This window comes from Zootermopsis nevadensis, unplaced genomic scaffold (genome assembly GCF_977971745.1).
Source record: "Zootermopsis nevadensis isolate Lab colony 2312 unplaced genomic scaffold, Znev_1.0 Znev_ptg000004l, whole genome shotgun sequence".
NCBI classification, from domain to species: domain Eukaryota; kingdom Metazoa; phylum Arthropoda; class Insecta; order Blattodea; family Termopsidae; genus Zootermopsis; species Zootermopsis nevadensis.
Window position 1 is genome coordinate 1,487,515 of NW_028259136.1, and position 23,844 is coordinate 1,511,358.

At 34.9% G+C, this 23,844-nt stretch overlaps 3 protein-coding genes across 12 annotated transcripts in view; all 3 read right to left on the reverse strand.

Annotated features, from left to right (window-relative positions):
• Positions 1–1,857, reverse strand: part of LOC110827104 (oxysterol-binding protein-related protein 6) — a 34,581-nt gene extending 32,724 nt beyond the window's left edge. Inside the window, exons 1-3 of one of the 5 annotated variants that reach the window (XM_087342824.1) lie at positions 1,208–1,857; positions 998–1,128; positions 101–273 (exon numbers count right to left, since the gene is read on the reverse strand). In XM_087342824.1, coding sequence (XP_087198950.1) covers positions 101–232 — 132 coding nt within the window. In that variant the 5' untranslated portion in view covers positions 233–273; positions 998–1,128; positions 1,208–1,857. Of the gene's footprint in view, positions 1–100; positions 287–997; positions 1,129–1,207 lie in introns of all 5 variants that reach the window. The other 4 variants (XM_087342823.1, XM_087342825.1, XM_087342822.1 and 1 more) reach the window with 4 other exon arrangements.
• A 1,275-nt stretch (positions 1,858–3,132) lies between these two features.
• Positions 3,133–13,221, reverse strand: Rs1 (Dead-box helicase Rs1). Of its 2 annotated transcripts, XM_087342826.1 has the most exons (15): positions 13,060–13,199; positions 12,855–12,929; positions 12,090–12,272; positions 11,883–11,991; positions 11,371–11,531; positions 10,816–11,121; positions 9,893–10,020; positions 9,349–9,546; positions 8,419–8,563; positions 7,302–7,436; positions 6,672–6,849; positions 5,899–6,093; positions 4,962–5,207; positions 4,404–4,485; positions 3,133–3,354 (listed from the first exon to the last, which is right to left on the reverse strand). In XM_087342826.1, the coding sequence occupies exons 2-15, from the start codon at positions 12,867–12,869 to the stop codon at positions 3,213–3,215; spliced, it is 2,223 nt and encodes a 740-aa protein (XP_087198952.1). In that variant the 5' UTR covers positions 12,870–12,929; positions 13,060–13,199; the 3' UTR covers positions 3,133–3,212. The 2 variants fall into 2 exon arrangements, with proteins under 2 accessions (XP_087198952.1, XP_021914152.1); XM_022058460.2 differs by lacking the exon at positions 12,855–12,929 and having other exon boundaries at positions 13,060–13,221.
• Positions 13,222–13,582: 361 nt separating this feature from the next.
• Positions 13,583–23,763, reverse strand: NiPp1 (nuclear inhibitor of protein phosphatase 1). 5 transcript variants are annotated; one of them, XR_002542219.1, is made up of 8 exons: positions 23,637–23,763; positions 23,371–23,431; positions 23,130–23,283; positions 21,695–21,912; positions 20,985–21,188; positions 18,947–19,121; positions 17,655–17,967; positions 13,583–16,285 (listed from the first exon to the last, which is right to left on the reverse strand). XR_002542219.1 is itself a non-coding variant. In XM_022058463.1 (8 exons), exons 1-7 carry the CDS (start codon positions 23,663–23,665, stop codon positions 17,714–17,716), a joined length of 1,095 nt encoding a protein of 364 aa, XP_021914155.1. In that variant the 5' UTR covers positions 23,666–23,763; the 3' UTR covers positions 13,583–16,285; positions 17,702–17,713. The 5 variants fall into 5 exon arrangements, 3 of the variants coding, with proteins under 3 accessions (XP_021914155.1, XP_021914154.1, XP_087198953.1); XR_002542217.1 differs by having other exon boundaries at positions 13,583–17,288; XM_022058463.1 differs by having other exon boundaries at positions 17,702–17,967.
• Between the last annotated feature and the right edge of the window lie 81 nt (positions 23,764–23,844).

Sequence of the window (23,844 nt, forward strand, 5' to 3'; positions counted from 1 at the left end):
CTTGTCTTTCAATCATACTTGTCAGATTGAAACTACATGCGTGTGTCATATGAGAAGGAAGAGAGTATACTCGTGTCACATAAGTTGCTCATCTACTTACAGAATCAGATGCTGCACCTGTGACAGACTTGATCTTGTTACGAGGCAAAGGACTTCGTTTCTTGTCCATACTTAAGTATTTATTACTTAGATTAGCTGGTTCAGTTGCAATGTGACGCAGACCTGTGGTCATCTTCCGGAGGAATGCCTGAGCCACGCTGCACAACTATTGTTCTGCGAACAACATCTGTACACATAAAAATTAAAGTATGATTTGAAAAGTGCAAATTTAATTTAATAAACATAACAGAATCTTGGGGGGGGGGGGGGGAGAAAAAACAAAGACTTAACTCACACTAATTTCCTGATTTCTTTAATAATGCTTTGTCAACTTTACAAGTTTTCCAGGTATTACTAGAGCATTTAAGATACAAAGTTCAATATCTTAGCTATGAATCCAGATGCATAAGTTCACAGTAAAATTCCTTGCCATTAGCTTGGTATCATTTAACAGTTCACCAATTACATACTGTAGGCAGTTAAGGCTTAAACATATACTCTGCTATAGCCCATCTGGCATCATGGAGTTTGAGAGAGAAAAAATACTTTCATGCAATGTCACCTTAAAAATGTTTACATATTGCACTACGATAATTCATCAGTTAAGGTCATTATACCAAAACATGCCACTTGAGATTGTGACTTGCCTTAATATTGACGAACATAACCTTACATTACAACAGAATACCTTTAGACCCCTACAGTTTCTGTTGTACCGAAGGAAACTACTAAACTGAGTTCTTAAAATTGCGTTCTACAATTTTAAATGTAAAATATAATTCAGACACATCAAATTTATATTTTAAAAACTGCAAATCATGCAATTCACAACAGTGGTTGTTAAAGCTCTCCCTTAACAACATGCAAATTCAACGAGGCATTAAAATCTTCACACAACCTGATAAACTATACTCTTTAGAAGAGGTCGTCATCAGTTCCATTTCTTCGATCCAATTAAACTAGCATAAAGTTGGCTCAAATCATGATTTTGACATATCATGCTCATACCAACAACTTTCGTACCTGTGACTGAAATACAAAACATCGCAATAAAAAACTTTGGAAGTTAGTGTGTTATAATAATTCATCTCATCTTTTCCGCACTTACCCAAAATTAAATATAAACGTTGATATCGCAGCATTTATTTACATTTTAATTCCTAATAAAATTTGTAGGCCACTGAAGTTAAGACTATGTAGACAAAAACATAACTAACAGCTGGAATCATTCTTGATTTTGGAGTTCATCGCATAAAATTTAATCAATATTGCCATTAAGGGGGTACGTATTTTACGCGAACACTGAAATAAAGCGGCAAATTCTTCCCATTTCAGCAAATCGTACCCCCCACACTCCTCTTCGAAAACTCAATATTACGTCACACATTGCGGCTGTCATGCATTGCGAGCTTAACAGGTGAAATGCTTGCAAGGTATCTTGATGCTCAAAATAGAGGTTGACCTTATTCCAAATGTAACAGTTACGAAACAGTATCTCATAAATTATGTAATTGAACGAATTGTTTGGTAATACGTGTATTTGGGGTTTATATTAAAATTCAGAACATTAAAATGATGTGAAAAACGCCAGCCTGATACATTAAAGGATCTACCACCATTGTGGATATAGCTGTAGTGGCTTGTTTTCTATTTCTAAATAAGTGCTACATCAATGAGAGCAGAGATGAATATGCTGATTACATGCTGCAGCTGCAAAACTCTAATGATCCTGGCCTACAGTCATCCACTTCATGCCATACTAACAATCTAGTTCAATATTGCTTCCACCTTTCATATAATGACTTCAAGTGATCACCTTCACATAAAATGCATTTTCTTTTTCCCTTATCCCAGCTTCATCTTCAAAACCCATTCCTCAGTTTAATTCACTTAGTAATATGTGAGCTGTACAAATCATAATATCTCCATTCCAAACTCTATCACATGTTAAGTACAAACATGAAATATTTTTCATGTCACCATCAGATTCATTCAAATACAGGATAACCAATCCTACGTTCTGACACACCTTTCCAGAACCAAAGGCCAAGGTACTGAAATGAGATTTAAGGTTCTCACACTGGAGAAGATGTCAGTGTTGGTTTCACAGGCAGTGAGAGACCAAGTTTCATGCTTATATAAATCAAGAAATAAAATTAGTTCTGTATATTTTAATCTTTAGGTTTTTAGACAGGAGATGGAAAGGCGAAAGGACTATGAAATGGTAACAAGCATTCCTAATGATCATAGTGCAAGGGTCTCTTTGATGCCCACCTCACTTACATAATCTCTTCTTAACTTCTATGCAAATGTAAATTTAATCTCTTATTGCCATTCCCAACTATTTTTATACTATGACTTTGTCTTACATTTGGCCAAGATATGAATACACATACTGTTTTCCTTGTGTCTGTATGTAGACCAGCTTCATTACTGATACTATGTTTTTGCACAGCAAATTAGCACTATCACCATAATTCAAAAATTGATGTGTTCCATCCAATTCTAATTCCTCATGCAGCATTTGGAAGTCAGAGGAAGGGTGTTTGCCTTGTGTCAAATGTCTTGGGTTTGATTTCTGTAAATTTTTCCATCTTAGTTTTCTGAGAACTTAATGAAATACTACTAAACAAATTTCATTATCACCAGGCAGCTACAGACCTCCACCTCAGAAAGTGAATTACTTAACAGGCAGGGCAGTAAGGTCACAGGCATTAAAGATAAAAAAAAGAGGCCTACACTTGCTTTCTTCATATATGTGCTTGTAGTAGACTTTAGAGAACATCTTATTATATCATAAACAAAATGGTAATATTTTAGGAGAATTACAAATTCAATCAATCATCAAATTTATACAAAATTAAACACATAAGAAAGGTAAATAACGGAATATCAAAAGAGATTACAGTACACCAGTTTAAGAGGAAGAGAAATTTAGGAATACCAATGAAAAGATGGCATGAAATTTTAACAGGCCACAAGACTAAGCAAGAATTTGAAAATATATATTGTTAGAAAGAACAATCATTGTGATTTAACTGAATATGCATTTTTGTCTTTAATTATATAAGTATACACCATAATAAAGTTAATTAAAGAATTTAACAACAGATTCATCTATTTTTATTGCTTTTCTTCTTCTTCTGGCCAAACACCTTTCCTCTATTCTTTTGTTCAGTCTTCTTTTGGCCAAACATCTTTCCAGGTCCAACCTTTTTACTACTTAGTTTGTCCATTTTCTGCTTAACATTGGCACTAGAACAAAGAAATTAACATGAAATTTAGATATAGAAAAACACAATTATGAAACAAATGCATATGAAAAGAGTGCTAGTATTTACAACTCTAACATATTTAATCTTGAAGATTAGATGGAGATATCTCCATGCTTCAAAACTTAAACAAGAAAATATGACTATGTGATAACATATATATACATATTATATAATGACAAAAGTATTCCCATTAGAAACTGGGAATGATCTATGTTATATTGCATGTTGATAGCACTGATCTAAAAACATTTCAGTAACACAGATACATTCTGAATTGAATGCAAAATATGAAACCAATCAAGAAGTCAAATAAAATGGAAGAAAATAACATTTAAATATGAATATGTCCCTGCAAAAAACACAAAATACAAAGTATTTGGTACTAAGTGGATGCACCTGTAGGTGCCTGAAACTCAATGAGAATAATGAAAATCACACACACATGTATATCCAGTAACAATTTTATTTACACTAAAATCCTGTTAGGAAACAAACAAGGTTAGAGAAAATGTTTATTTAGTATTTGAAGAAGAGTAACATAATAATTACAAACACTGAATTGAAAAGAATGTGCGAATAAAAAGCCATTACTTATTTTAAAGTAATATACCAAAGAATGTTCTGAACATGAAAGTAAAAGGAAAACACCAGATATCAAATTTGGAACAACAGGTTAGGAAAGATGTTGCACAAAAAGGACAAACCTGAAAATAAATGAGGGGAAGGAGCTATGGGAAGAGAGAGATGAAACCAATTGAAATCAAGCTATGATATTAATAGAGTGAGTGAAAGAGAAAACAAGGGGATGAATGTGAGTGTTTTTGTCACAAATTATATCACAATCTGTCCCTGTTTGGTCATTGGCCAAAAGACTTTTCTGAGAAATTTCCCTTTTGTTTTCCTATCGGATGAAGGCTATCAAACATAATACTTTTCAGGTGACAACAATCATACCCCTGAATCTCTAATTAAGAACCCTTGCTATAGACAATTGAGCAAGTTTGATAATTATAATAAATGGACACATACTCGTATCTCATCCTTTTTGCTCCTTTCTTGCTCACATCTGTCAGATCTTGGGCAAAAGATGACTTCTTCCTCTTCAAAGAACCTGTAGTAAATACAAAATTGGTAGCTTAGACTAAATTTTAAAATAATGAAGATATAACAGAAACAAGACAAGTGTTCTTTGCACCTATGAATTCTGACAGGTTTCAGTCTGGTTAGAAATGTTTGACTTACAATGCACTGTACTACAAGCAGCTAACTTCATGGAGGAGCTAATACCTGTATAATTCCTAGATTATAATTAAAATACAACTAAATTTCATATGAAAAATCAACTTCTTATCTCTCCTGGAAAGAAAACAAAGTACTAAATTGTATAAACAAATGTTAAGACAACTGAAAAATCCCACAATTATAAACATCATGATTATTTGCAGAGCAAATTCACCAGCATGATCACATATACTTCCTTCCCTTAAGAAAGGAAAGTAGGCAAAAAATAATAACAGAGAAGTACTTAAAACTAGTCCAAATATAAAACTCTAAGAGACTGAGCATTTCACACTTTCTTAGACTTACCTGTCTTGCCTGAATTATGTGCTTTATGATCAATTACTGCCTTGATCTTACGAGGCCTGTCTTTTTTCTTCGCAAGACGAGCTTTCAAAGCTATAACTTTACTGATTTCTGCCTTTGCCCTCTCCTCAGGCGTATCTTTATTTTTTCCGCCTCTTTTGCCACGTTTTGATTGTTTTGCTTCTTTGGCATTACCATCCTGACATTTATTCTTTTCTCTATCATTTGGTTCTGATAACTTCAATTTTTCTGTAATTGAAAGTATGGGTCAGTTACATAATGAACAAAGGGATGACACGAACATACAATAAATTTTCTGTTATAATGTATTCTCATGGTTTTTGTACTTATGTTGGACATGTGGTAGGATTTATTTCCTACCACATGTCCAACATAAGTACAAAAACCATGAGAATACATTATAACAGAAAATTTATTTTTGGTCTAGAACTGTCATAACAGCAGACATTTATATATAACAGTTCCACTAAAGGTACTTTATACTACCATGATCCTGTTAAAGAATGTGTGATATAGTATTAGATTTTTCTGTGAAAACTACATGTGGCAATACAAAGTAAATAGCAGTAAAGACCTGTCAGTACGCTTGCACAATATATGAACACACTAATTGTCCCTTTATAAGTGTGGTTCAAAGTGTTGTAAAATTTTCTTCTAAAACTTATCTTTTCATTCTTCTTAAGACATTTCCACTTTATGTGGATCATTAAAATTAGATGTAATAGTATGTAGCCTGTATATAAGAGTTTTCTTTGAATGCTTAAAATTAAGTTTCAAATTAGTTTTTGGCCTGCCCCTGTAACATGTTTATCTTCAGTAGCATAAGAAGTCTCCACACACATGCACATAAAAGACAAAACAATCTCATAAAAACATCATTGTAGTATAAGCTAATAACAGAATACTAAAGGATACATACTTTTTTCTAGCTTTCTTTGTTTATCAGACTGGAACCAAGAACGTGGTGTCTCTGTTTCACCCTTTAGAATCTTTTCAGCATGATTTGCTTGGTTCTCAGCCCGGTTCAATGTACGTTCCTCCCATTCCTCCTGCAGGATATGTTTAACTTTGTCTTCAAGCGCAGACACACGAACCCTATATTTTTCCACTATATCTGAAATTGTGAGGCAAACATGCTATACAAATAGAGTACAGCAGACATTTTTCCAGAAAGGAATATGAGTACAGGGACATAAAGGTGAATTGAAGGAAACTTTCTGTTCACTCTCTTCTCTTTAACACTGCAGTGCATATGCTTTGTTCCCCAGTGTGATGCTTAAAACTCGATAAACAGCATATTCATAAAAAAAGATAGTCATGCTGTAGCAACAGACTTTAATGCTTCTTTATCTGAATGTCTTACTGTGTGAAGGTATAATAAAAGTATGTAATTATAATTCAGAAAATCTAGGGCCATATTTCAAATTACTAACTTTTCATCATAGACATGACCTCATCAAAATCATAATTGAAACTTAATAACTGTAAAAAGCAGACAATAAACTAATTTCTTGATTTTGGACTTCATTGCCAAGGAATACATTTTCAAAGCCTACTACATTACATTACAATGACAATCACTGTATTTATGATTATCTAAATACCTTGGTTGAACATGAGCATGGTCATTAGGACATAATTATGGGCAAAACATAAGAATCAAAATCATAGCTATAAGGTATTGAAATCTACCTGTGGCAATAATACGCATCTTCACAGGATTTGTAGCCTTCTTAATGACATCCTTCACAACCCTACGCTCTCCTTCACCAGCAAGTGATACAGATACACCAACTCTTCCTGCTCTGGCTGTTCGACCAACTCTGTGAATATAGTGCTCCACTGTGGCAGGCATCACAAAGTTAATTACCTGTGGCAACAAAAATTCATCAAAAGGCTTCATTTAATTTCCTATCAGGTAGGGCAGTTCTATTGCCATAAGAAACAAGCGACTAATATAATGGCCAGTGTTCTGCAACCATTGTGCTGAGACAAGGTTTCAGGCATGCAGTGAATTTTTATAAGTCGTGTATTCATACATTATAGTTAGAAGAAGGCAGTATCTTATCTTTTGTAATTACAACAAACATGCACACCCTCTCACATACACACAGGTTCATCATTTATAGTTTTGTTCAACATGTGTTTTGTTTTCATATGTTTGCACTATATAAGGCAAGGATTTGCACATGGATGAATTTTATGCCATGTATAGTTTTATACCCTCTTTTGTGAGGTAAAATTATGCGGTGTACCATCCACTACAGTGACACATCATCATAAGCTCCACATTATAATTTCACTACAAAGTAATTTACTTACTGTTTTGACACCTCGTATATCAAGACCACGAGCAGCTACATCTGTTGCTACTAGTACATCCACCTCTTCATCTTTAAATTTTCTAAGTGCATCTAGTCTCTGAGGCTGTGACATATTACCATGCAACTCTGCAACCTGAGGACAAAGAAGATACATTACATTAAACAGAAAAATAACATTTTAATGTTTCTGGTACATTATAACTTCTAAAGACTGAATGGTGTATTCCTTGGAATACATCGACATTCCAAAGTGTTTATGTCACCTCATGCAGTTCATTCCTGCACAGGGAAGTCCACATCTGGTGCCCAAGGCATGGAAGAGGTGGCCCATGGGGCAATGACCCTGGAGTAACAATTACTGACGGCAAGGCCCCAACAAACCAAGCATCCTGGGGAAAGGCCTGGGTGGCAAAGCCCCTGGGGTTAACTAATCCTGGTTTGGAGTAAATGTTGGGGCATTACCTGCAGTGCCCTGAAAGGTACTAATCCCCAAAAATAGGCTAGCCCTGTGGGTGGCAGAACTAGTTAGGGCACTTCAGATCCTCCTGGGGCCTGAATGATCTAACCTGAGATAACAGAGGCAAAGGGGTGTCAAACCTAGTAAAAGCAAGGCAAAGGAATAACAATAACAAGAGGATAACAACAACAAATTCCCCATGACCTTCAACAATGACCCCAAGGAAAGCTGGTTGGCTACCTCCTAGGAAAAATATGACATATGGATAAGCCCATAAGGTGTTCTTCACTCATTCTTGAGCATGAAGAAGACCAACAACAAAAAATTATGTAAAGATGAAACACGTCTAATTTATTTATAATTAGCATTCTTCTTTGATTGTAATATGAAATGAGTTTGAACTGAGCCTTTGCCTTGTGGGTTTCTGAATTCTGGTCAGACTGGCAGTTGCACTTGAGAACAAGACACACAGACATCTACATTTTAAGCTGAATTGAAAGCTATGAAGCCAGTGTTCAGATGACCTAAGATCATGTGCACCTTAGATTGCAGTGTCATCAGGATTAGCATAATTTACCCTATCAAGATTTTGAACTGTTTCCTCTTATCTCTATCATTAATTCCAATTTATAAACTCAAAAGTTAAAATTATACAAACTTTAATCCCAAGTAATCCCAGAAGAATGTGAATTTGATGAGCCTGTTTCTTGGTCTGAACAAATACCATAGTGTGGTCACGAAAGGTGCGGCAAATCAGGGCAGCCAATATAGCTTCACGGTCACCTTCATGCCCTGCTCGAATTCTATGTAAAAAACAAAGTGCATTATAATTGTTTATGAGTTAAGTAACTAACATTATGGTCTGGAGTCAAGAAGTGTTAATTCACCACTTACACAAAAATTATATTCATCAAACATTTCCTCTACAGGAGGCACTATCTTGAACAGTCAATGTAGTCAGCAAATTGACATGAGATACAGAGTCCCATTTATCTTATTTAACAAAAGCATATAACAAACTATTACAACCTGAGTATCTAAAAAAGCTCATTTCAGAACTGCTCACCATACATACATCTGTACATATTCACAAAAAATTATAATATAAACAAGGATATGGACTAAGAAAAGTGAAAACACATCACAAGCAGTGAAGATGCTTTATATTAAAACAGGGGATTTAAATACAGATAACACAGGAATGCCAGCATGACTTTAACTCTAGGTTTACAGTTTAATGGTATGCTAATGCAACACATGACTAGACAGACTATACATGAGACGTGATGCATGGTCAATATGGCTGAGAAACAAACAAGATGAGATAAATGATCCCCACAACAGCGCAGATGTCCAAGGAGGTCTTCTGAACTGTGAAACTATGTGAACCTGAAGCTGGGTGCCAACATTCCAGCGGAATGGCATCACAACTCAGAAGACCACAATGAACAAGAGCAGATTAAATATGAAACAAGAGCATTAGAAAATATGTGAAAGTAGATGCAGAAAAGGAAGGATGGAAATTCAAAGTCTACAGTTTTGGCACAGTATAAGAACAGAAAATTATACTGTGAAAAGCTGTCCTTACCGAACAAATTCCTGTCGCAGATTGAAAGCAACAACACGATTGCTATCAACAAAAACTTTGACTGGTTTTTTGAGAGAGACAGCTGCTAGATCCTCTACCTCCTCTGTCATAGTAGCAGAGAACAGCAGTGTCTGTCGACTCCTTGCACAGGAGCGCACTATCTCTTTCATCTGTTCCGCAAAATTCTCATCCAACATTCTGGAAAAATATTTAGATTTATTTAGTCAGCAAAACAATTAAAACTGCAATTCCTATGGTTGTAACAATTCTCTTCTAGTATTATTATATTCAACATCAAACTACAAACTATGAATTGCATCTGTCAGTGGTTTCTTTCTGAACACTTAAATTCCACCAGTATGCTGGGGGGAGGGGGTGAATAATTGAAAGTGGTCAGACAAGTGTATAAACTTGAGAAAGAACAAGACTGTAACAAATTGAAACTTGAAATTATTCTTCTCCCTGCACTTCAGCTAAACATCACACACAGAGATACTGACCTACTGTAGTACAAATATGAAAGAACAAGATAACCAAAATTCACCTGTCAGCCTCATCTAGCACCAGCACTTCAATACTATCCAGAGTGAAGGATGGTGTATTTTTCAAGTGGTCAATCAGTCGGCCCGGAGTTGCAATCACTATATCTGGATTTTTACGTAACACAGACTCCTGAAAATCACCAAACCAAAACTCAATTTTCTAAAATGTGTTTTCAGACACAGAAGTATCACACAACATATTTACTCATGTAGCACAAATATATTCAGAAAATGTGGCCAAAGAACTGCAGAGAGTACTTCTTTTATAAGATTAAAGTGTAAACATATTTAAAAATTTTCTTTTGGACAGCCCCAGGGAGGATATCCCCTGAGGCAAAATAATTTACAGAAGTGAAATTGTTTTCAGGAATATGTTCTATGGCAAGTGGTTGCATTCTGATGAATGAAATCTAGTGACACATCTGCACAGAGAACAGATTCAATATATGATCCATGGCTTGGACAACAAACTGTTCATTATAAAGATTGCATTAAGATTTTCCTGTGAAAATAAAATTACAAATTCTATTGTTAAGAAGTATTTTTAGCTATGCTTGATAAATTTTCCTTATTCAATAGAAAAGAAAAATTCCTTTATAAACACCTACTTTGTCATTCAGCATCACAAAACAGTTAATAACACTGTCAGTATGCAATGTTAGAATGCTGGATCAGTGACAAGTGCTAGCAAAATTCATGGTGATTTAGTGTACAAGATATGACAACTAAATAAATGGATTGATCCTGAAACAGATAATTTATAATAACGTTTGTGAGTATATGCAGTTTTGTCCTAATATAAGTGACCCCCTACAACTGGCCAATCACTACTTCATAGCGACCTCTGAAGAAGTTTCTAAGAAACTCACTGTGAAGATAATATACTGAGTTCTTTGGTCAAGCACTGATAGGACATTCCTATTACCTGCGCCTTCACATCCAGTCCTCCTACTGCCAATCCAGCTTCAATGTTTGTAAACTGGGCCAACTGACGAGTAACCTGATAAACCTGAACACCTAACTCTCGTGTTGGTACAAGCACAAGAACACGAGTCACAGCTGTGTCACCCAGTGGCCTGTATAGAAGACGCTCCAAAATGGGAAGAATATAGGCAGCTGTCTTGCCAGTGCCAGTTGCAGCACATCCCGAAACATCCCTTCCCATTAGGGCGACTGGAATAGTGGCAGCTTGGATGGGGGTTGGGTGAATAAAGTTCATAGCTGCAATTGCCTATAAACATATTAAGTATTTAATATAACACAATTATAAACTGTTAAATCTCATACCTGATCCACATTCACAAATCAGACACTGATTGTATAACAATTATAACAGAGTTCTGAATTGTTTGTAGCCTAGTACTGTCAGTCAGTATGGCCAGAACACAAACCCTCAGATATAACAGTACAAACAAATACAAAGTGAAAAGGTAGTCTCTTTACACTGGTAAGAAAACATTACTTTAATATGTAACTGCACCTTTAACAGAGGTCTAGACAGGTTCATCTGATAGAATGAAGCATTTTCATCAAATGGAGGTGCATCTTCAAAAAACTCTGATTCTTGCTCTTCAGTATCACCGACTTTTTTCTTCTTCTTATTTCTCTTTGATATCATCTTCTCCTTTACCTTAATATTATCTGAAAAGGAAAGGTACAAAATACCAAACATTTTCTTCATTATTTACTTTAAAAAAATTCCCTTAACTTAAATAGTGATGTGGATGACTAACTGCAAAGAGAATAAAATAAAAGCTAAATTCAGTTCAAACTCCAGAGTTGTAATTAACATCATCTTCAGAGAACACTTCGATCATCAAAGCAGTCTCAACCATTCTGGTTTTCTAATGAGTTGCAAAGGGCATCTGGATTAGGAAAGGACAACTAATGTGATGAATAATGTATCACACTGATAACAACAATAAAAAAGTACCATGCAAATATATATAAATTAAAAATTCCGTAATTTCAGTCTACACTTCTACAACACACCTTTCTTGAGCTCATCTTCTGAAAGTGATATTTCCTCATCTGATTCTCCTGAATCAGAAATAATCACTGGCAGGGATTCATCATTACAGGTCTCTATGTCATCTTGCTTCTATTATATGTAACAGAGGTTGGTGCATTATCAGTATTACTTCTCTTATAAATACAATTAGGTACATGAAACTAACAATTTTGTTTCATTATACATACCTTATTTTTCAAATCCATTCTGGCATTCTGAATTTTTTCATCCACTTTAGTCTTTACTTTTCGCTTCACATATTTAGCTAGGTCATCCCATGTATCAGTATTGTACTCTGAAACACTGCCTACAAACTCAAAGCCAACATCAAAATCCACATTCTTCTTTCTTTTCTGTTTGCTAGGTTGAAACTGAAACATAAATATAACTTCAGCACTAGTTCAAAAAAACATAAATTTGTACATAATAAGCTCTTACTTCTATTAATAACACTGGTGTCAGCAAGAGAGAGACCAAAGTGACAAAAGCTATCAGAACATTGGCCACTCTCTTAATAAAAGAAATGTATGATCATATGCTATTCTGCAGTTTTGTGATAAGAGACTAAAATTTAAAGGAAAAAAGAGAGAATACAGTATTGTGCCAACTGTACAACAATGTATACAAGTTGGAAATATTTATTCCTTTCAGTATGAACCCCAAGTATACTTTTTGCATGTCACGTAAACCATAAATATATTTGTGTTCAGTTCAGCTTCATGACAACCCTGAATACACCTGTGTTACGTATCTCCTGCTACATATGAATTCCATCTTCTTTGTGCTAGTGAAGTAGAATTAGGTATTAGCAATAGATTAATTCATTCCATATACAATAACAATAAATTGTTAAAATGTACTATACTACTGACGAAAACAAACACGAGCGTGTGGACTCACACACAGTCACCGAACTACGTAAAATGCTATAAGACATGCATGTATTTACCAACCAGTAAAAACATCATGAAAGTTGCTACATCTCATTCTGAAAAACATAATCGTAACAGGTGAACACCGCCCAGTAACTGAAATAGAACACAATGAAAAGCACATGGTTCGCGTACAGGTTAAATTGTGTTCAGTACGTCAACAAAGTGCTGAAAAAGAGTATAAATTATATATGTGACTAAACAGTCCCAAAAATATTACACACACCTCCTCTTCTTCATCAGAATTTTCTGAAAAATCTGGAACATCTTCGTCTTCTTCAATAGTCTTCACAATATCGAACTTAGGAGACATACTATCATTTAATTCACAGGTTGTAACACCTACAATACTCCCTGCATATAGTTTCGCCATCTTCTTTCCGGAGAAAGTACGATCAACGGCGATAGCTCAGCTGGTAATAAAGCTAATTACTATTCAAATGCTATAGTGTTGTATCCTCTTAACTTGATAACATATTTTGAAACATAACCTTTGTTTTTCTAATTGACACAAGTTGACCTTACTGTTCTTCACTACATAGATATATTCATAAATTATTTTTGAACATAGTGACTTTTCAGGTTTTCATGGTAGCAAATCACCCTGATGGTCATCTTCTTATTGTCGCCCATTAATGTTTTCTTTTATATTATATATTGAAACAAGTATTTAAATGCATTACCACTAATGATGGATTCATGTAAGTGAAAGGTGTTTGGCAAAGTAAAGTAAATAAGTAGTCAATAACAATGGTAAAAGTGGTTGGTTTATATTACTACATTGTATGGTTTTAAGGCTTCTGTGTATGTTTCTTGCCTTCTGATTACAATTATGACAAATGTATATCAATGTATAAAGAACAACTGTAAACAGAGAAACCTCTTTCTGTATTTCATGCATCCCATTTTGCCTTTTGCACCTTGGGTAACTTTTACAGATATTCTCACTTGATACTGTGCAATACATATTTCACAAATTACAATATTTATTTAAATGTACCTCCTTACATTAAACCATTAATTGTTTGCATGATGAATCAACACAGTCAAGTTCAGATCCCACTGAGCATTGGGACATGATACACTTCATTACTTCATGATGATTCTCAGAATACCTTGAGAGGTATAACACTTTGTTCACAGCACTCTGGAGTATTCAGTCCCCTGTAGTAAAAACCACATTTTATCACAGTTCACAAACCCTAATTTTGTTGTTGTGAAATTAGGAAAAAATAAGCCCCATATATTTCATGCATACCATTCACACATATGAAAGATGACATTAATGAAAAATTATGAGTGTAAGAAATGAGTAGGAAGACATATTTGGCATAGTATGACATTAAAATTTGTACATCACATGCTTCACTTTCTATGTCATGGTCTGAGGCATAATCTTACAGCCACACAAATTTGACTACTATGCTCTGCCATGAGAAAGCAAATAGGTTCACTGTCACATGATGATTGAGATTAAAGAATAATATACAGTAGATTCTGGTTAATTGAGCATCGGTTAATCGGGGCAGCCGTTTACTTGGAACAAATCTTAAAGAACAAACCTTTTTAACTCTTTTCGTGGAAATTCGCATAATTGCGGCAGCTGCTTAATTGGGCCAAAGTGTTCTAGTCCCAATGTATCCCAATTAACCAGAATCCTGTATATGGGTTTGATGACTGATGTCTTAGTTTGCTGAAAACTCATTTGTACAGCATGCAACAATAAATTTCTACAGAATGTAATGAAGTTTAATGAACACCAGTATATGAAGATTTTTAATAAAAATACTGTACAGGACCTACCCAGTTTTCATAAAAATATTTTTTCACTTTCACAGATAGTACAAATAAACATTTTTATGATGCAGCATTTTTTAAATCCCCATGTAATTAATAACACAAACCAAACATTACATAACTTCTTAAAAATGCAATAAAATGTGGCAGTTGGGTACAAAAGAATTTTTCAATATCCACACAAACTCTCCTAATAGTAAAGATGGCCTTCTTTTTTTCATATACATAATTTATGCGATAAAATTTATCAATTAGCAATCTCTTCGATTATGGAAACAATAAAGTAGCAACAGAAGATCCTGTCTCTCATCTTCTTGATTTCACACAGCAGTGAGTGGGATAAGTAAATTATTAACAAGACTGAACAATACTGCTCCAACATGAATGTTTAAAAACAGTCATTACCATATAAAAACATCTCTGAAAAAAACTCCTTCATGTCAAACCTGTATAGTAAACACACTCAGTTCTATCTAATTTTATATAATGTACATTGTTTTGGTTATAAACTATATATCTTTAAACTGTTATGATGTTAAATGACATATTTCAACTTGCCATCAAACTGACACCTGCATGAAATGTGTATAAATGGCCACAAGCAAATACAATATATAAAGAAACGTTGATTTCATTACTTCCAAAGGGACAAAATTTGATATCATATAAATATTAAAGTCTTATAGTTGTATATTTCAGTACTGGTTATAATTCCCTTTGCTCTTTGGCAGTCACATGCAGCAAAAAAATCTACTAATTTAAAACCAGGAGCACACAAAAGGTTGATCCTACAGTTTATGGCTTCAAAACCACAGTACAGACCTGAAATTCCAACATTCATAAAATGTTGACTTCACCAACTTCTGATGTGTACATGAGGGAGGGAAAAAATGGCAAAGGATCCAGCTCATTTTTAAACCTGAGACTGTTGTGCAGAAAGTCAGTAACTCATCCCTAGACTACCAACTTCACTCTATAGAATTAGTTTCTAGTAAATAATAACAGTTTAATTTTGTATGTTTTATTTTCATTTAGATATTACAGAATATAAAGGACATAAAGCCTGAAATACATCCCTTCTTATCTGCCTTGTTTAAGAGTTCCAAAATTCTGATTTCTTTTGCAAATAATATAAATATATGCACTATCTTCTTTTTCTTTTTCTCTTTCAATAATAGGCGCAAGATGTATCAACAACTGAAGGTGTTTCATTTTCACACTTATCAAAAAGTAAAATGAATGTGTGTGTCAATGCCTTACTTGATTTCTCTTCTCTCTTTTTTGTTTTTTGTCATGCTAACATTAAATAAACACTTACTGTATTTAAACATGTACACAATCCTGAGGAGCATCTGTAAAAATTGCTTCATCAATCTGTCCATATGCATTGAACAGTTCAAGACAAGCTGAACAAATTTTCATCAAATCTGATACTACAATATTTTAGTCAAATTTGTTGACACATTCTGATTTTCTATAAAATTGCATGGAAATGGCTGATTGAGAAATCCAAGAATTACCTTGGTTTACATGGTTACCTCCAGAATCCATAGCCAGTCACATAACCACATGTGAGAATCCTCCATGAAGACACCCACACAAAGGTCACTAACCCAGATAATTGATATCACTGGCACCATTTGCACATGTTGATTCTGGAGAAAAAGCCAGAATTGTTACACTGTGCATATATCTTCTAACTTGTTTTCTTTCTGTAACAGCTCAGGTACATGACTCAACATTAGTGGTGGAGTCTCTCTATTTTGTTTCATGTCAGTGCCAGCTGAATTCATACCTTGTTGTAATTCAAGTTTTTTTTAAATTCCTGAGTATGTGAATTTAATATTGTTGTTTATCTGTTTGTCAATGTTATTACCAACTGAGAACACAGTCCATTATTTTTAAATTATTACTGCTTGGTCCTAGGAAAGTGAGTTTAACACTTCTCCTGTTCTTCCACAATTTATGCATTCTTTGGATGATGAGCTAACTATAAATGTGAAATTAAAAAATCCTGTTTCTCATCTACATGCATGTTTCTTTTATAAAACTACTTAACACATTTCAGAGAAATTTGGTACGGGGGGGAGATACATGAAAGTTGTTCAGAGAACTTTATTGGTCCATACCAATCAAATGTAACCACTATTTTACATGAAGCTCAAATCAAATCTTAAAAATGAATGATCACAGAAAAATGTCTACATGATATAAAATACAGATGTTATCAAGATCTATATAACTTTATGTTTCTGATACAGTGCGTATCTAATGACCTCCATACAGCCAGTGCTGATCAATTCTGACAACAAGAGACTTGTAACTGCAATAAATAAACATCAAAAACAATAAGGGATGGGCAGTTCTAAATAACACGTTTTGAAAGCGTGCTTTTGAAACTACAGCATGCCCTTCCATTGTATACTTAATATTGATATGTTCTGTGTGAAGGAATCTAGAATAAGTTCCAAAAAGTTAAAATTGGATGTACTGAGTTATAGTCTGACCTGTTCCCATATTCAGGTGACTGGTTGGATGTGAATGCATATACTGGCATAAACTTATTTCTTGTGAAAGTGGATGTGATCAAGCCCCGTACTATTTGCATACTAACAGCTCACTACTTGAGAATTCACAGTGTCCTCAGGAAGATCCAACCTGATGCCACAAGAAAGAAAATGAAATGGGCAGAGGTTAGTTAATCTGCAAAAATAGAGAATTTATACCAAATATCTTTGTACTAAAAACTTAAGTTTTAAAGCAAAATAAAGACCTAACCTGTAATGAGCATCACCACTGGGAAAACATTTTCCAATTCAAGGCACACTTCCAAGAAAACATTGGCAGTAATTGTGAAATGCACCTATTCAAACCACAGTCTCATTAAATGTATATAATCAGTGGCTTGAAATATTTTACCAACTTCTTTTGCATGTTTACTGACCATCCACACAAATCTCTATATCAACATGTCAAAAGCATGGCATAGATACACACTTGTCTGAAACAGCCCATAACTTATACCTTCTGAAAGTGTATTTTGTTCCCCATAAAATACACAGATTTCTCACCATGCCAGCACCTCAGACCAAGAGTGTGGGCATGGGTTTCTTGCCAGGCCATGCTTCCTTTGCATACTTCTTTTTCTTAGGTTCATGACTAAGTTCAGCTGCTGCAGCAGCCAGGGGTCCTCCCTGACCTGGCATTGCACTCGGTGGGTGAGGAGTGGGTGCCATTTCTACTTCAGGAGCGGGGTTTGGCAAAGCAAGACCTAGCCGGGAAGCCAAGGCTGACGAGAAGAGGAGGGGGTTGTTGCCACCTGCAGAAGCAGACATTCCTGAAAACACATCATCACAACTTCATTGCAGAATACCTGTATCTTACACAATTCATGTTTCTTACTGACTATTTCCATATGAGTTCTTGTAGATGAAACACAGAACAAAGAATCTCTCTTCAGGGAATGACATAAAAGGATTATACCAAATTCTCCCACCAGTTTAAGACATTTTCACTGGAAACCAAATCCTTATTTTACAGACATTCTCATATAAAACATTTACAAGCTTCTGAAAAATGAATATCTCTTTATCAGTCTATAAAATGAATTTCTGCTACAATGCAAACATTCTCCACCTATCCCACTCTGTGCACAGCCTGTCATCATTCTTATGTCATATGCTGTTTTATTGCAAAACATATTGCTATCTATCACTTAATTTCCTTATTTTCTGTTCCTTTTATCTTTATACAGTAGACTCAATTACCTGTATTAACAGAGTGGAAAAGTTAAACATATATTACAAAACAATTGATAATTCACAACTACATTCATATAGGGATACATATATCCTTATTAATTAAAAATACTAATAACACATTTTTTCACATTCAAGTTTTGTAACAGATGTCTCCAATATTCGGGCAGTTTCACCATTTTTAAACATAATATTTATACATGATTATCTACACACAGATTAGGTCTACACAACCTTCCTGGAAGCAATCTTTAATCGACAAGCATGCTTTCTTACTATTTCAAGCAATTCAACAAGTTTTTGAAAAACAATCACTTTTCAGATAAACTAAAATATAACTTTCTTTTTTTTTACTTTTCCTTATGTGTATGTATTACCTCAAGTCACTGTAACATTTCATTGCAGTCTTTAAATTATTACAAAATACAGTTTTATTTAATGAATCTTCACATAATGAACAACTTCCAAGAAATGCATTCATTTAGGGAAATTAGGATTGCTGATGTGGAACCTATCTAGCCTGCTATCAAAGATAGATAGTTTGATAAAACAAATTACCTGTTGGAGAACTGGCTGATGCCCCACTACTGACATTACCATGGCTTTCAGGAGGCAAATCTTGATAAAGGTGAGGCATGATAGCAGAAGGATGGAGGTGCTTCATCAGCGTCAGACGATCATCTGAGCTATTTGTTAATCCACTAGTAGGTCCCATTCCATCCACTCGCTGACGCTAAAATAAAAATTACAGACAATGTGAATTCTACATTTTTCTGCTTCTTGACTGAATATAGTAAAGATGATAATAATGATAGATGATATGGTTAGAAATGTGATGGGGTTCAAGTAAATTTTGTAATTAAGGTAAATTATGGTTAGCAACATTATTGTTGACTTTGAGCTGTCTTGTAAGTATAGCAAACTCCTTCTGTAGTCTTGAAACATGCGAGTTTGTGATGACTACAGTGAAACCTCGATGCATCGTTTTCGGCGGGGGTGGGAAATAAAAACGATGAATGCGGGAAAACGATAGATGCGGGAAAGCATTAAAAATTTAAAAAAAAACAATGTTTCTATTTCAAAGTTACTTCTTTTTACCAAAAAAGTCTTTAATGGACAACTGGTTTGTTGAAACTTTACGTTTTAGACCAAACAGAGCACTTTCCACGTTCAAAATGTTTTCTTCGTCACGTTCACTAATATTAAGCGCATAAAAGAACGACTTCACTTTCGCCAATGCAGCGTGTGCTTCGGCAAAACTCGGCAAAGCTTCGGGCTCGCATTCGTCGTCTTCCTCTTCCTCACCACTCCCACCCCCTTTGCGGACAATAACAGGAAGAATGGAAATACTATTACTGCCGAACTCAACGAAACGTAGCTGTAGAAGACCCTGAACCGCTGGAAACGAGATGAACCAGAAGAATGAAAAGTGCCGCCAGCCTTTCCTTTGTACTTGTAATAAAAGCATTTGTGAAGAAATTCACACTGCACATGCCATCTGGCATCGCTGGAACGAAATATGAGTGCACCCTAATTAAAATCGTAAAATTTCTGACAATGAGCACCGCCATTCACTCCAACTATCACCCCTGCACCGCTGACCCTCATTTCAAAAGAATGTGCTGGTTGGGCGACATAACAGGTTACCGCTACTGCGTATTCCAAAAACATTGTGCATCTTCCGGCATTAATTTATCTCAAAACCCAGCATTTTAAATTCTCAGAAACGATCATTGCGGGAAAATTGTGGGACGGGACTAAGATTTTTGAACGATCGATGCGATAAAACGATAGTTCGAGGAACGATAGAAGCGGGAAAATGTAACATTATTTTATATGGGATGTATTCGGGACCGAACAAAACGGACGATGCATCCGGGAAAACGATAGTTCCGGGAACGATGGATAGAGGTTTCACTGTACTACAATTGTATATTTCTGATGTTATGTAACTTATTTCACAAGTTATAGAAAACAGTTTAGCCAAAACACAAAGAAAGGTACTAGTAAGATACCAATATTTCAGGGTATAATAAAAACCAAGGTAGCAAGATCTTCCCTCTTTGACAAAAAGGCTGCAGTAGTCTCATAAATATCCAACCAGATATAACATGTTAAATAAAATGGGAATAACTACTGAAATTCTAAAAAGAGTCTGAAGCTAAAGTTTCGAAACTCATGCAATCGCCAACAGTTAAACTGTCACAAACCCCCTGAAAGGAAAGAAACCTCTAAACTGTGCATCTAAATTATACAATCAGAACTGGTTAGAGAGAAAACAATTTTTTAAACAAACACCTGAAATGTTTAAAATACCACATAGTGGTCTTTTAACCACAGTTCTAAAGTATCTCTCTGGGATATGATGTTAATATTTTATTAGGAATTATAAACATTATACTTCATAAGGTAAGAGAAGGGAACGTAATATAACTAAAAACTTTAAAGTGACTAAAGTAAATTATGTATACACACACACTTTAAGTACTATCAGTTGATGCATTATTCAGCACAGACTTATGTCCTATGCAACAGGCCACTTCACTTGCTTATATCTCAATCCTAGACAAGAAGAAAATGTATAAACCTTAAGTACCTTTGTAGGTATGACTGTTGTGTGAATCATGTTCCTAAATCTGCCAACTGATGGATCAACATCTTCAGGATTGATTACTTCTTCCTCTTCACTGAAAGTCAATGATTTCTTCTTACGTTTACGTGATGTTGGACGAATCTCTTCATCTGGAATACCCAACATCGAAATACGACGATTGTGTGCCGTGTTAAACTCAGTAAGATTCTGAAACAATAAAGCAAACAAGATTAGTGAGGTAAAACAAGAAAATGATATTCATCCAAAAACTTTTCTGATTTGGCCAATTGCAAACACTGCATCCTCTAAGTGTTAGCTGCCACATGGGTAATCATGCAATACGTAAATACACTCTAGTACAGACAGAAAAATATGGCATGAAAACTGATCTACTGCTGATAAAAACTATTATCATCCAAAGCATGTGCTAACAGACTCCTGGATCAATGTGTGAATAACATTTTGGATTCCATACACAAACAGCAGCTAGTTTGTGCTTACTGAAAATTTTGAAGCAGTGAGCAGAAAACTATTCTCTAATGTTTTTCATAAAAAGTGTGCCTTCTAGTGAAACATTCATTCTAAAACAGTTTGAATAATCAACTGGCCTAGTTAAGATAAGTCAGTATTTACTGATTCCAGGTCAAAATGGTGACATAAGTTATGTTGTGCAATTTAAATCAAGACATCAAATTCATATGCAGTCAACTTACATCCAGTTCAGTTTCTGTTTCAGGTAAGCCTAGCAAGCCACCTTCAGCTTCCTCTGATGTCTTTTCCAACTCCTCAATGATTGGCCGAGCTCCTGTTTGAGGACGTTCACGAATTATGTAATACCGTGTAGAAGCACCAAAGTGAAATGTGCTGTCAATTGGAAGCTGAGTTGGTTTATGGGATTCCAGACGTAATGAGCCAATAAATGTTCCATGAGCTATAAGCATAAAAAAGTTCTAAGAGTAATTAGAGAAATAGAAACACAGAAAATCCTAATAATGCAGAGGCTTCATATCAAGACAAAACACAGTGTGTAACATGAGAATAAATGGTTAAGGATATGGCTACTACTAAACACTGATGGCAAACTTGGATTTAGGAGGTACCAAGTTTCAACTGCAGCCATTGCCCATCTGTCCCAAAAGAGTATTCTTCAGATTTTTTTCAAATGCCAAGTCAGTACCTTAAAATGGATTATTACTGCTTCTCGCATTCTCACAATTCACATTCACAAAAAATCTATTACATCTCATTCAACATTATGGAACCTCAACAGCATAGCAGAATAACCAAATAACCTAACCAATAATGTCCTGCACTTCATGTATGAGGCTTAATTCTGCCCACACTGTTCCCTCAAACCTCACTCAGTGATGTTAACATAAGACAGTCATCAGCTGCTGTGACAAGTGTGTTTCATTTGGTTTACTTTAATTTATGCTTCTATACTCCAACATCAGATACGTTAAAATTAACTAACTGTTTATAATTCAGTAGATAAGAGTCTTTCTCGAGAAGTTAACAGTATGCTCAGCTAGCCAAGAAATTCCCCAGCTTTTATGGAATGCAGAGGTTCATTAACAGTTCATAACAGCCTGCCTATTATTCATATCCTCAGCCAGATGAATCCACTCCACTCTCCATACTAGTCTGTTAGTGAGTAACTGCAGTGTTTATTTAGACTAAAGGTTCGATCTGAACTCTCATCAACCATTATCTGAATACAGTCAATAACATCACTGGTATACCCTCGGGAGACAAATACAAAGAACTTAAAACCCAACATAAAAGTTGTGTTACCTGGGTTCTTTTTAGATCCTAAACATAATCACATACAAAATCTGTTTGTCCTTCCCACTGCCATGGCCATTCCACAAACATATACAGTAGATCATACAGGTTACTAAAAATAACGGATTTATTTTTAAAATATATTTTCATAACCTTGGAACTGGTTTACATAGTGGTTATGCTGGAAACTAATATTTGGCATACTGGACTGCCAACAGGAACTTGTATATTCTGTACAGTAATAAGTAACTTGTTATTAATGTCTCCAATACTAACAAATGTCTTCTACATAGTGCAAGTAAAAAGTCTGATAGGCAATACACTAGTTCCCATTCATATATTTAATGGAAACAGTATACTTACTACTCCCCAAATCCACAAGAAAAGCCCTGTTCAGTTGCTTGTGGTAGACAAGGGCTGCATGTACTCGAGAACACGATGCATGGTCAATACAGAAATCATTCATCTGGGGATTTCGACCAAATAGATAACATTTCTTTTCATCAATCATTAATTTCTGAAAATTAAAGTGTCAGTAAACGGACATTACTATTAAACCTCCTTCCTATTAAATTCACACACAAATTTGGCTCGAAACTTGTACCTGGATTAGTTTATCGCCCTTTAAAACGTCTAAATGAAGACCAACCGGCGGTTTACCAGCCCTGCAAAAAGGAATTGCTCAGGTCTCAATAATTCTTTATAACCTTAAATTACTACACATGCTCACTGGTATGCCATTTTTAAGACATAAAAATGATGACAATTTCTGACATGAACATATTTAAGGAAACAAAACACAAGTATATCATACACTCGGACGAAAACACAGTTGTGTTAAGAAGCTAACAAAAATTAAACATATCGTACCAACTCGGGACATCATAATGGTTCGCCATTTTAATACTAATGTATACGTTTCTGTACTGTTTTAGTAATTGCACACAGAGTAACAGAGATGGCAGTAGTAAATTCGTGTTTCTCTCTGTATGCAAACAATACATTCGAAGACCAAGATCATAATCATTGTAGTCAAAATAATAAAGTGAAAAGAGTGCAATGTGCATATTGAATTTCC

What these genes read in the sequence shown, in the direction of transcription:
- NiPp1 (XM_022058463.1), bottom strand. Translation starts at nt 23,665, where the DNA reads ATGGCGAACCATTATGATGTCCCGAGTTG. An exon ending in TCTTGTGGATTTGGGGAGTA is followed by an intron (nt 21,913 to 23,129) that starts GTAAGTATACTG and finishes TTATGCTTATAG; the next exon opens with CTCATGGAACATTTATTGGC. An exon ending in CAACAGTCATACCTACAAAG is followed by an intron (nt 19,122 to 20,984) that starts GTACTTAAGGTT and finishes TTTTTATTTTAG; the next exon opens with CGTCAGCGAGTGGATGGAAT.
- Rs1 (XM_022058460.2), bottom strand. Translation starts at nt 13,206, where the DNA reads ATGGCGAAACTATATGCAGGGAGTATTGTAGGTGTTACAACCTGTGAA. An exon ending in GAATGGATTTGAAAAATAAG is followed by an intron (nt 11,992 to 12,089) that starts GTATGTATAATG and finishes TACATATAATAG; the next exon opens with AAGCAAGATGACATAGAGAC. An exon ending in AGAAGATGAGCTCAAGAAAG is followed by an intron (nt 11,532 to 11,882) that starts GTGTGTTGTAGA and finishes TTTCCTTTTCAG; the next exon opens with ATAATATTAAGGTAAAGGAG.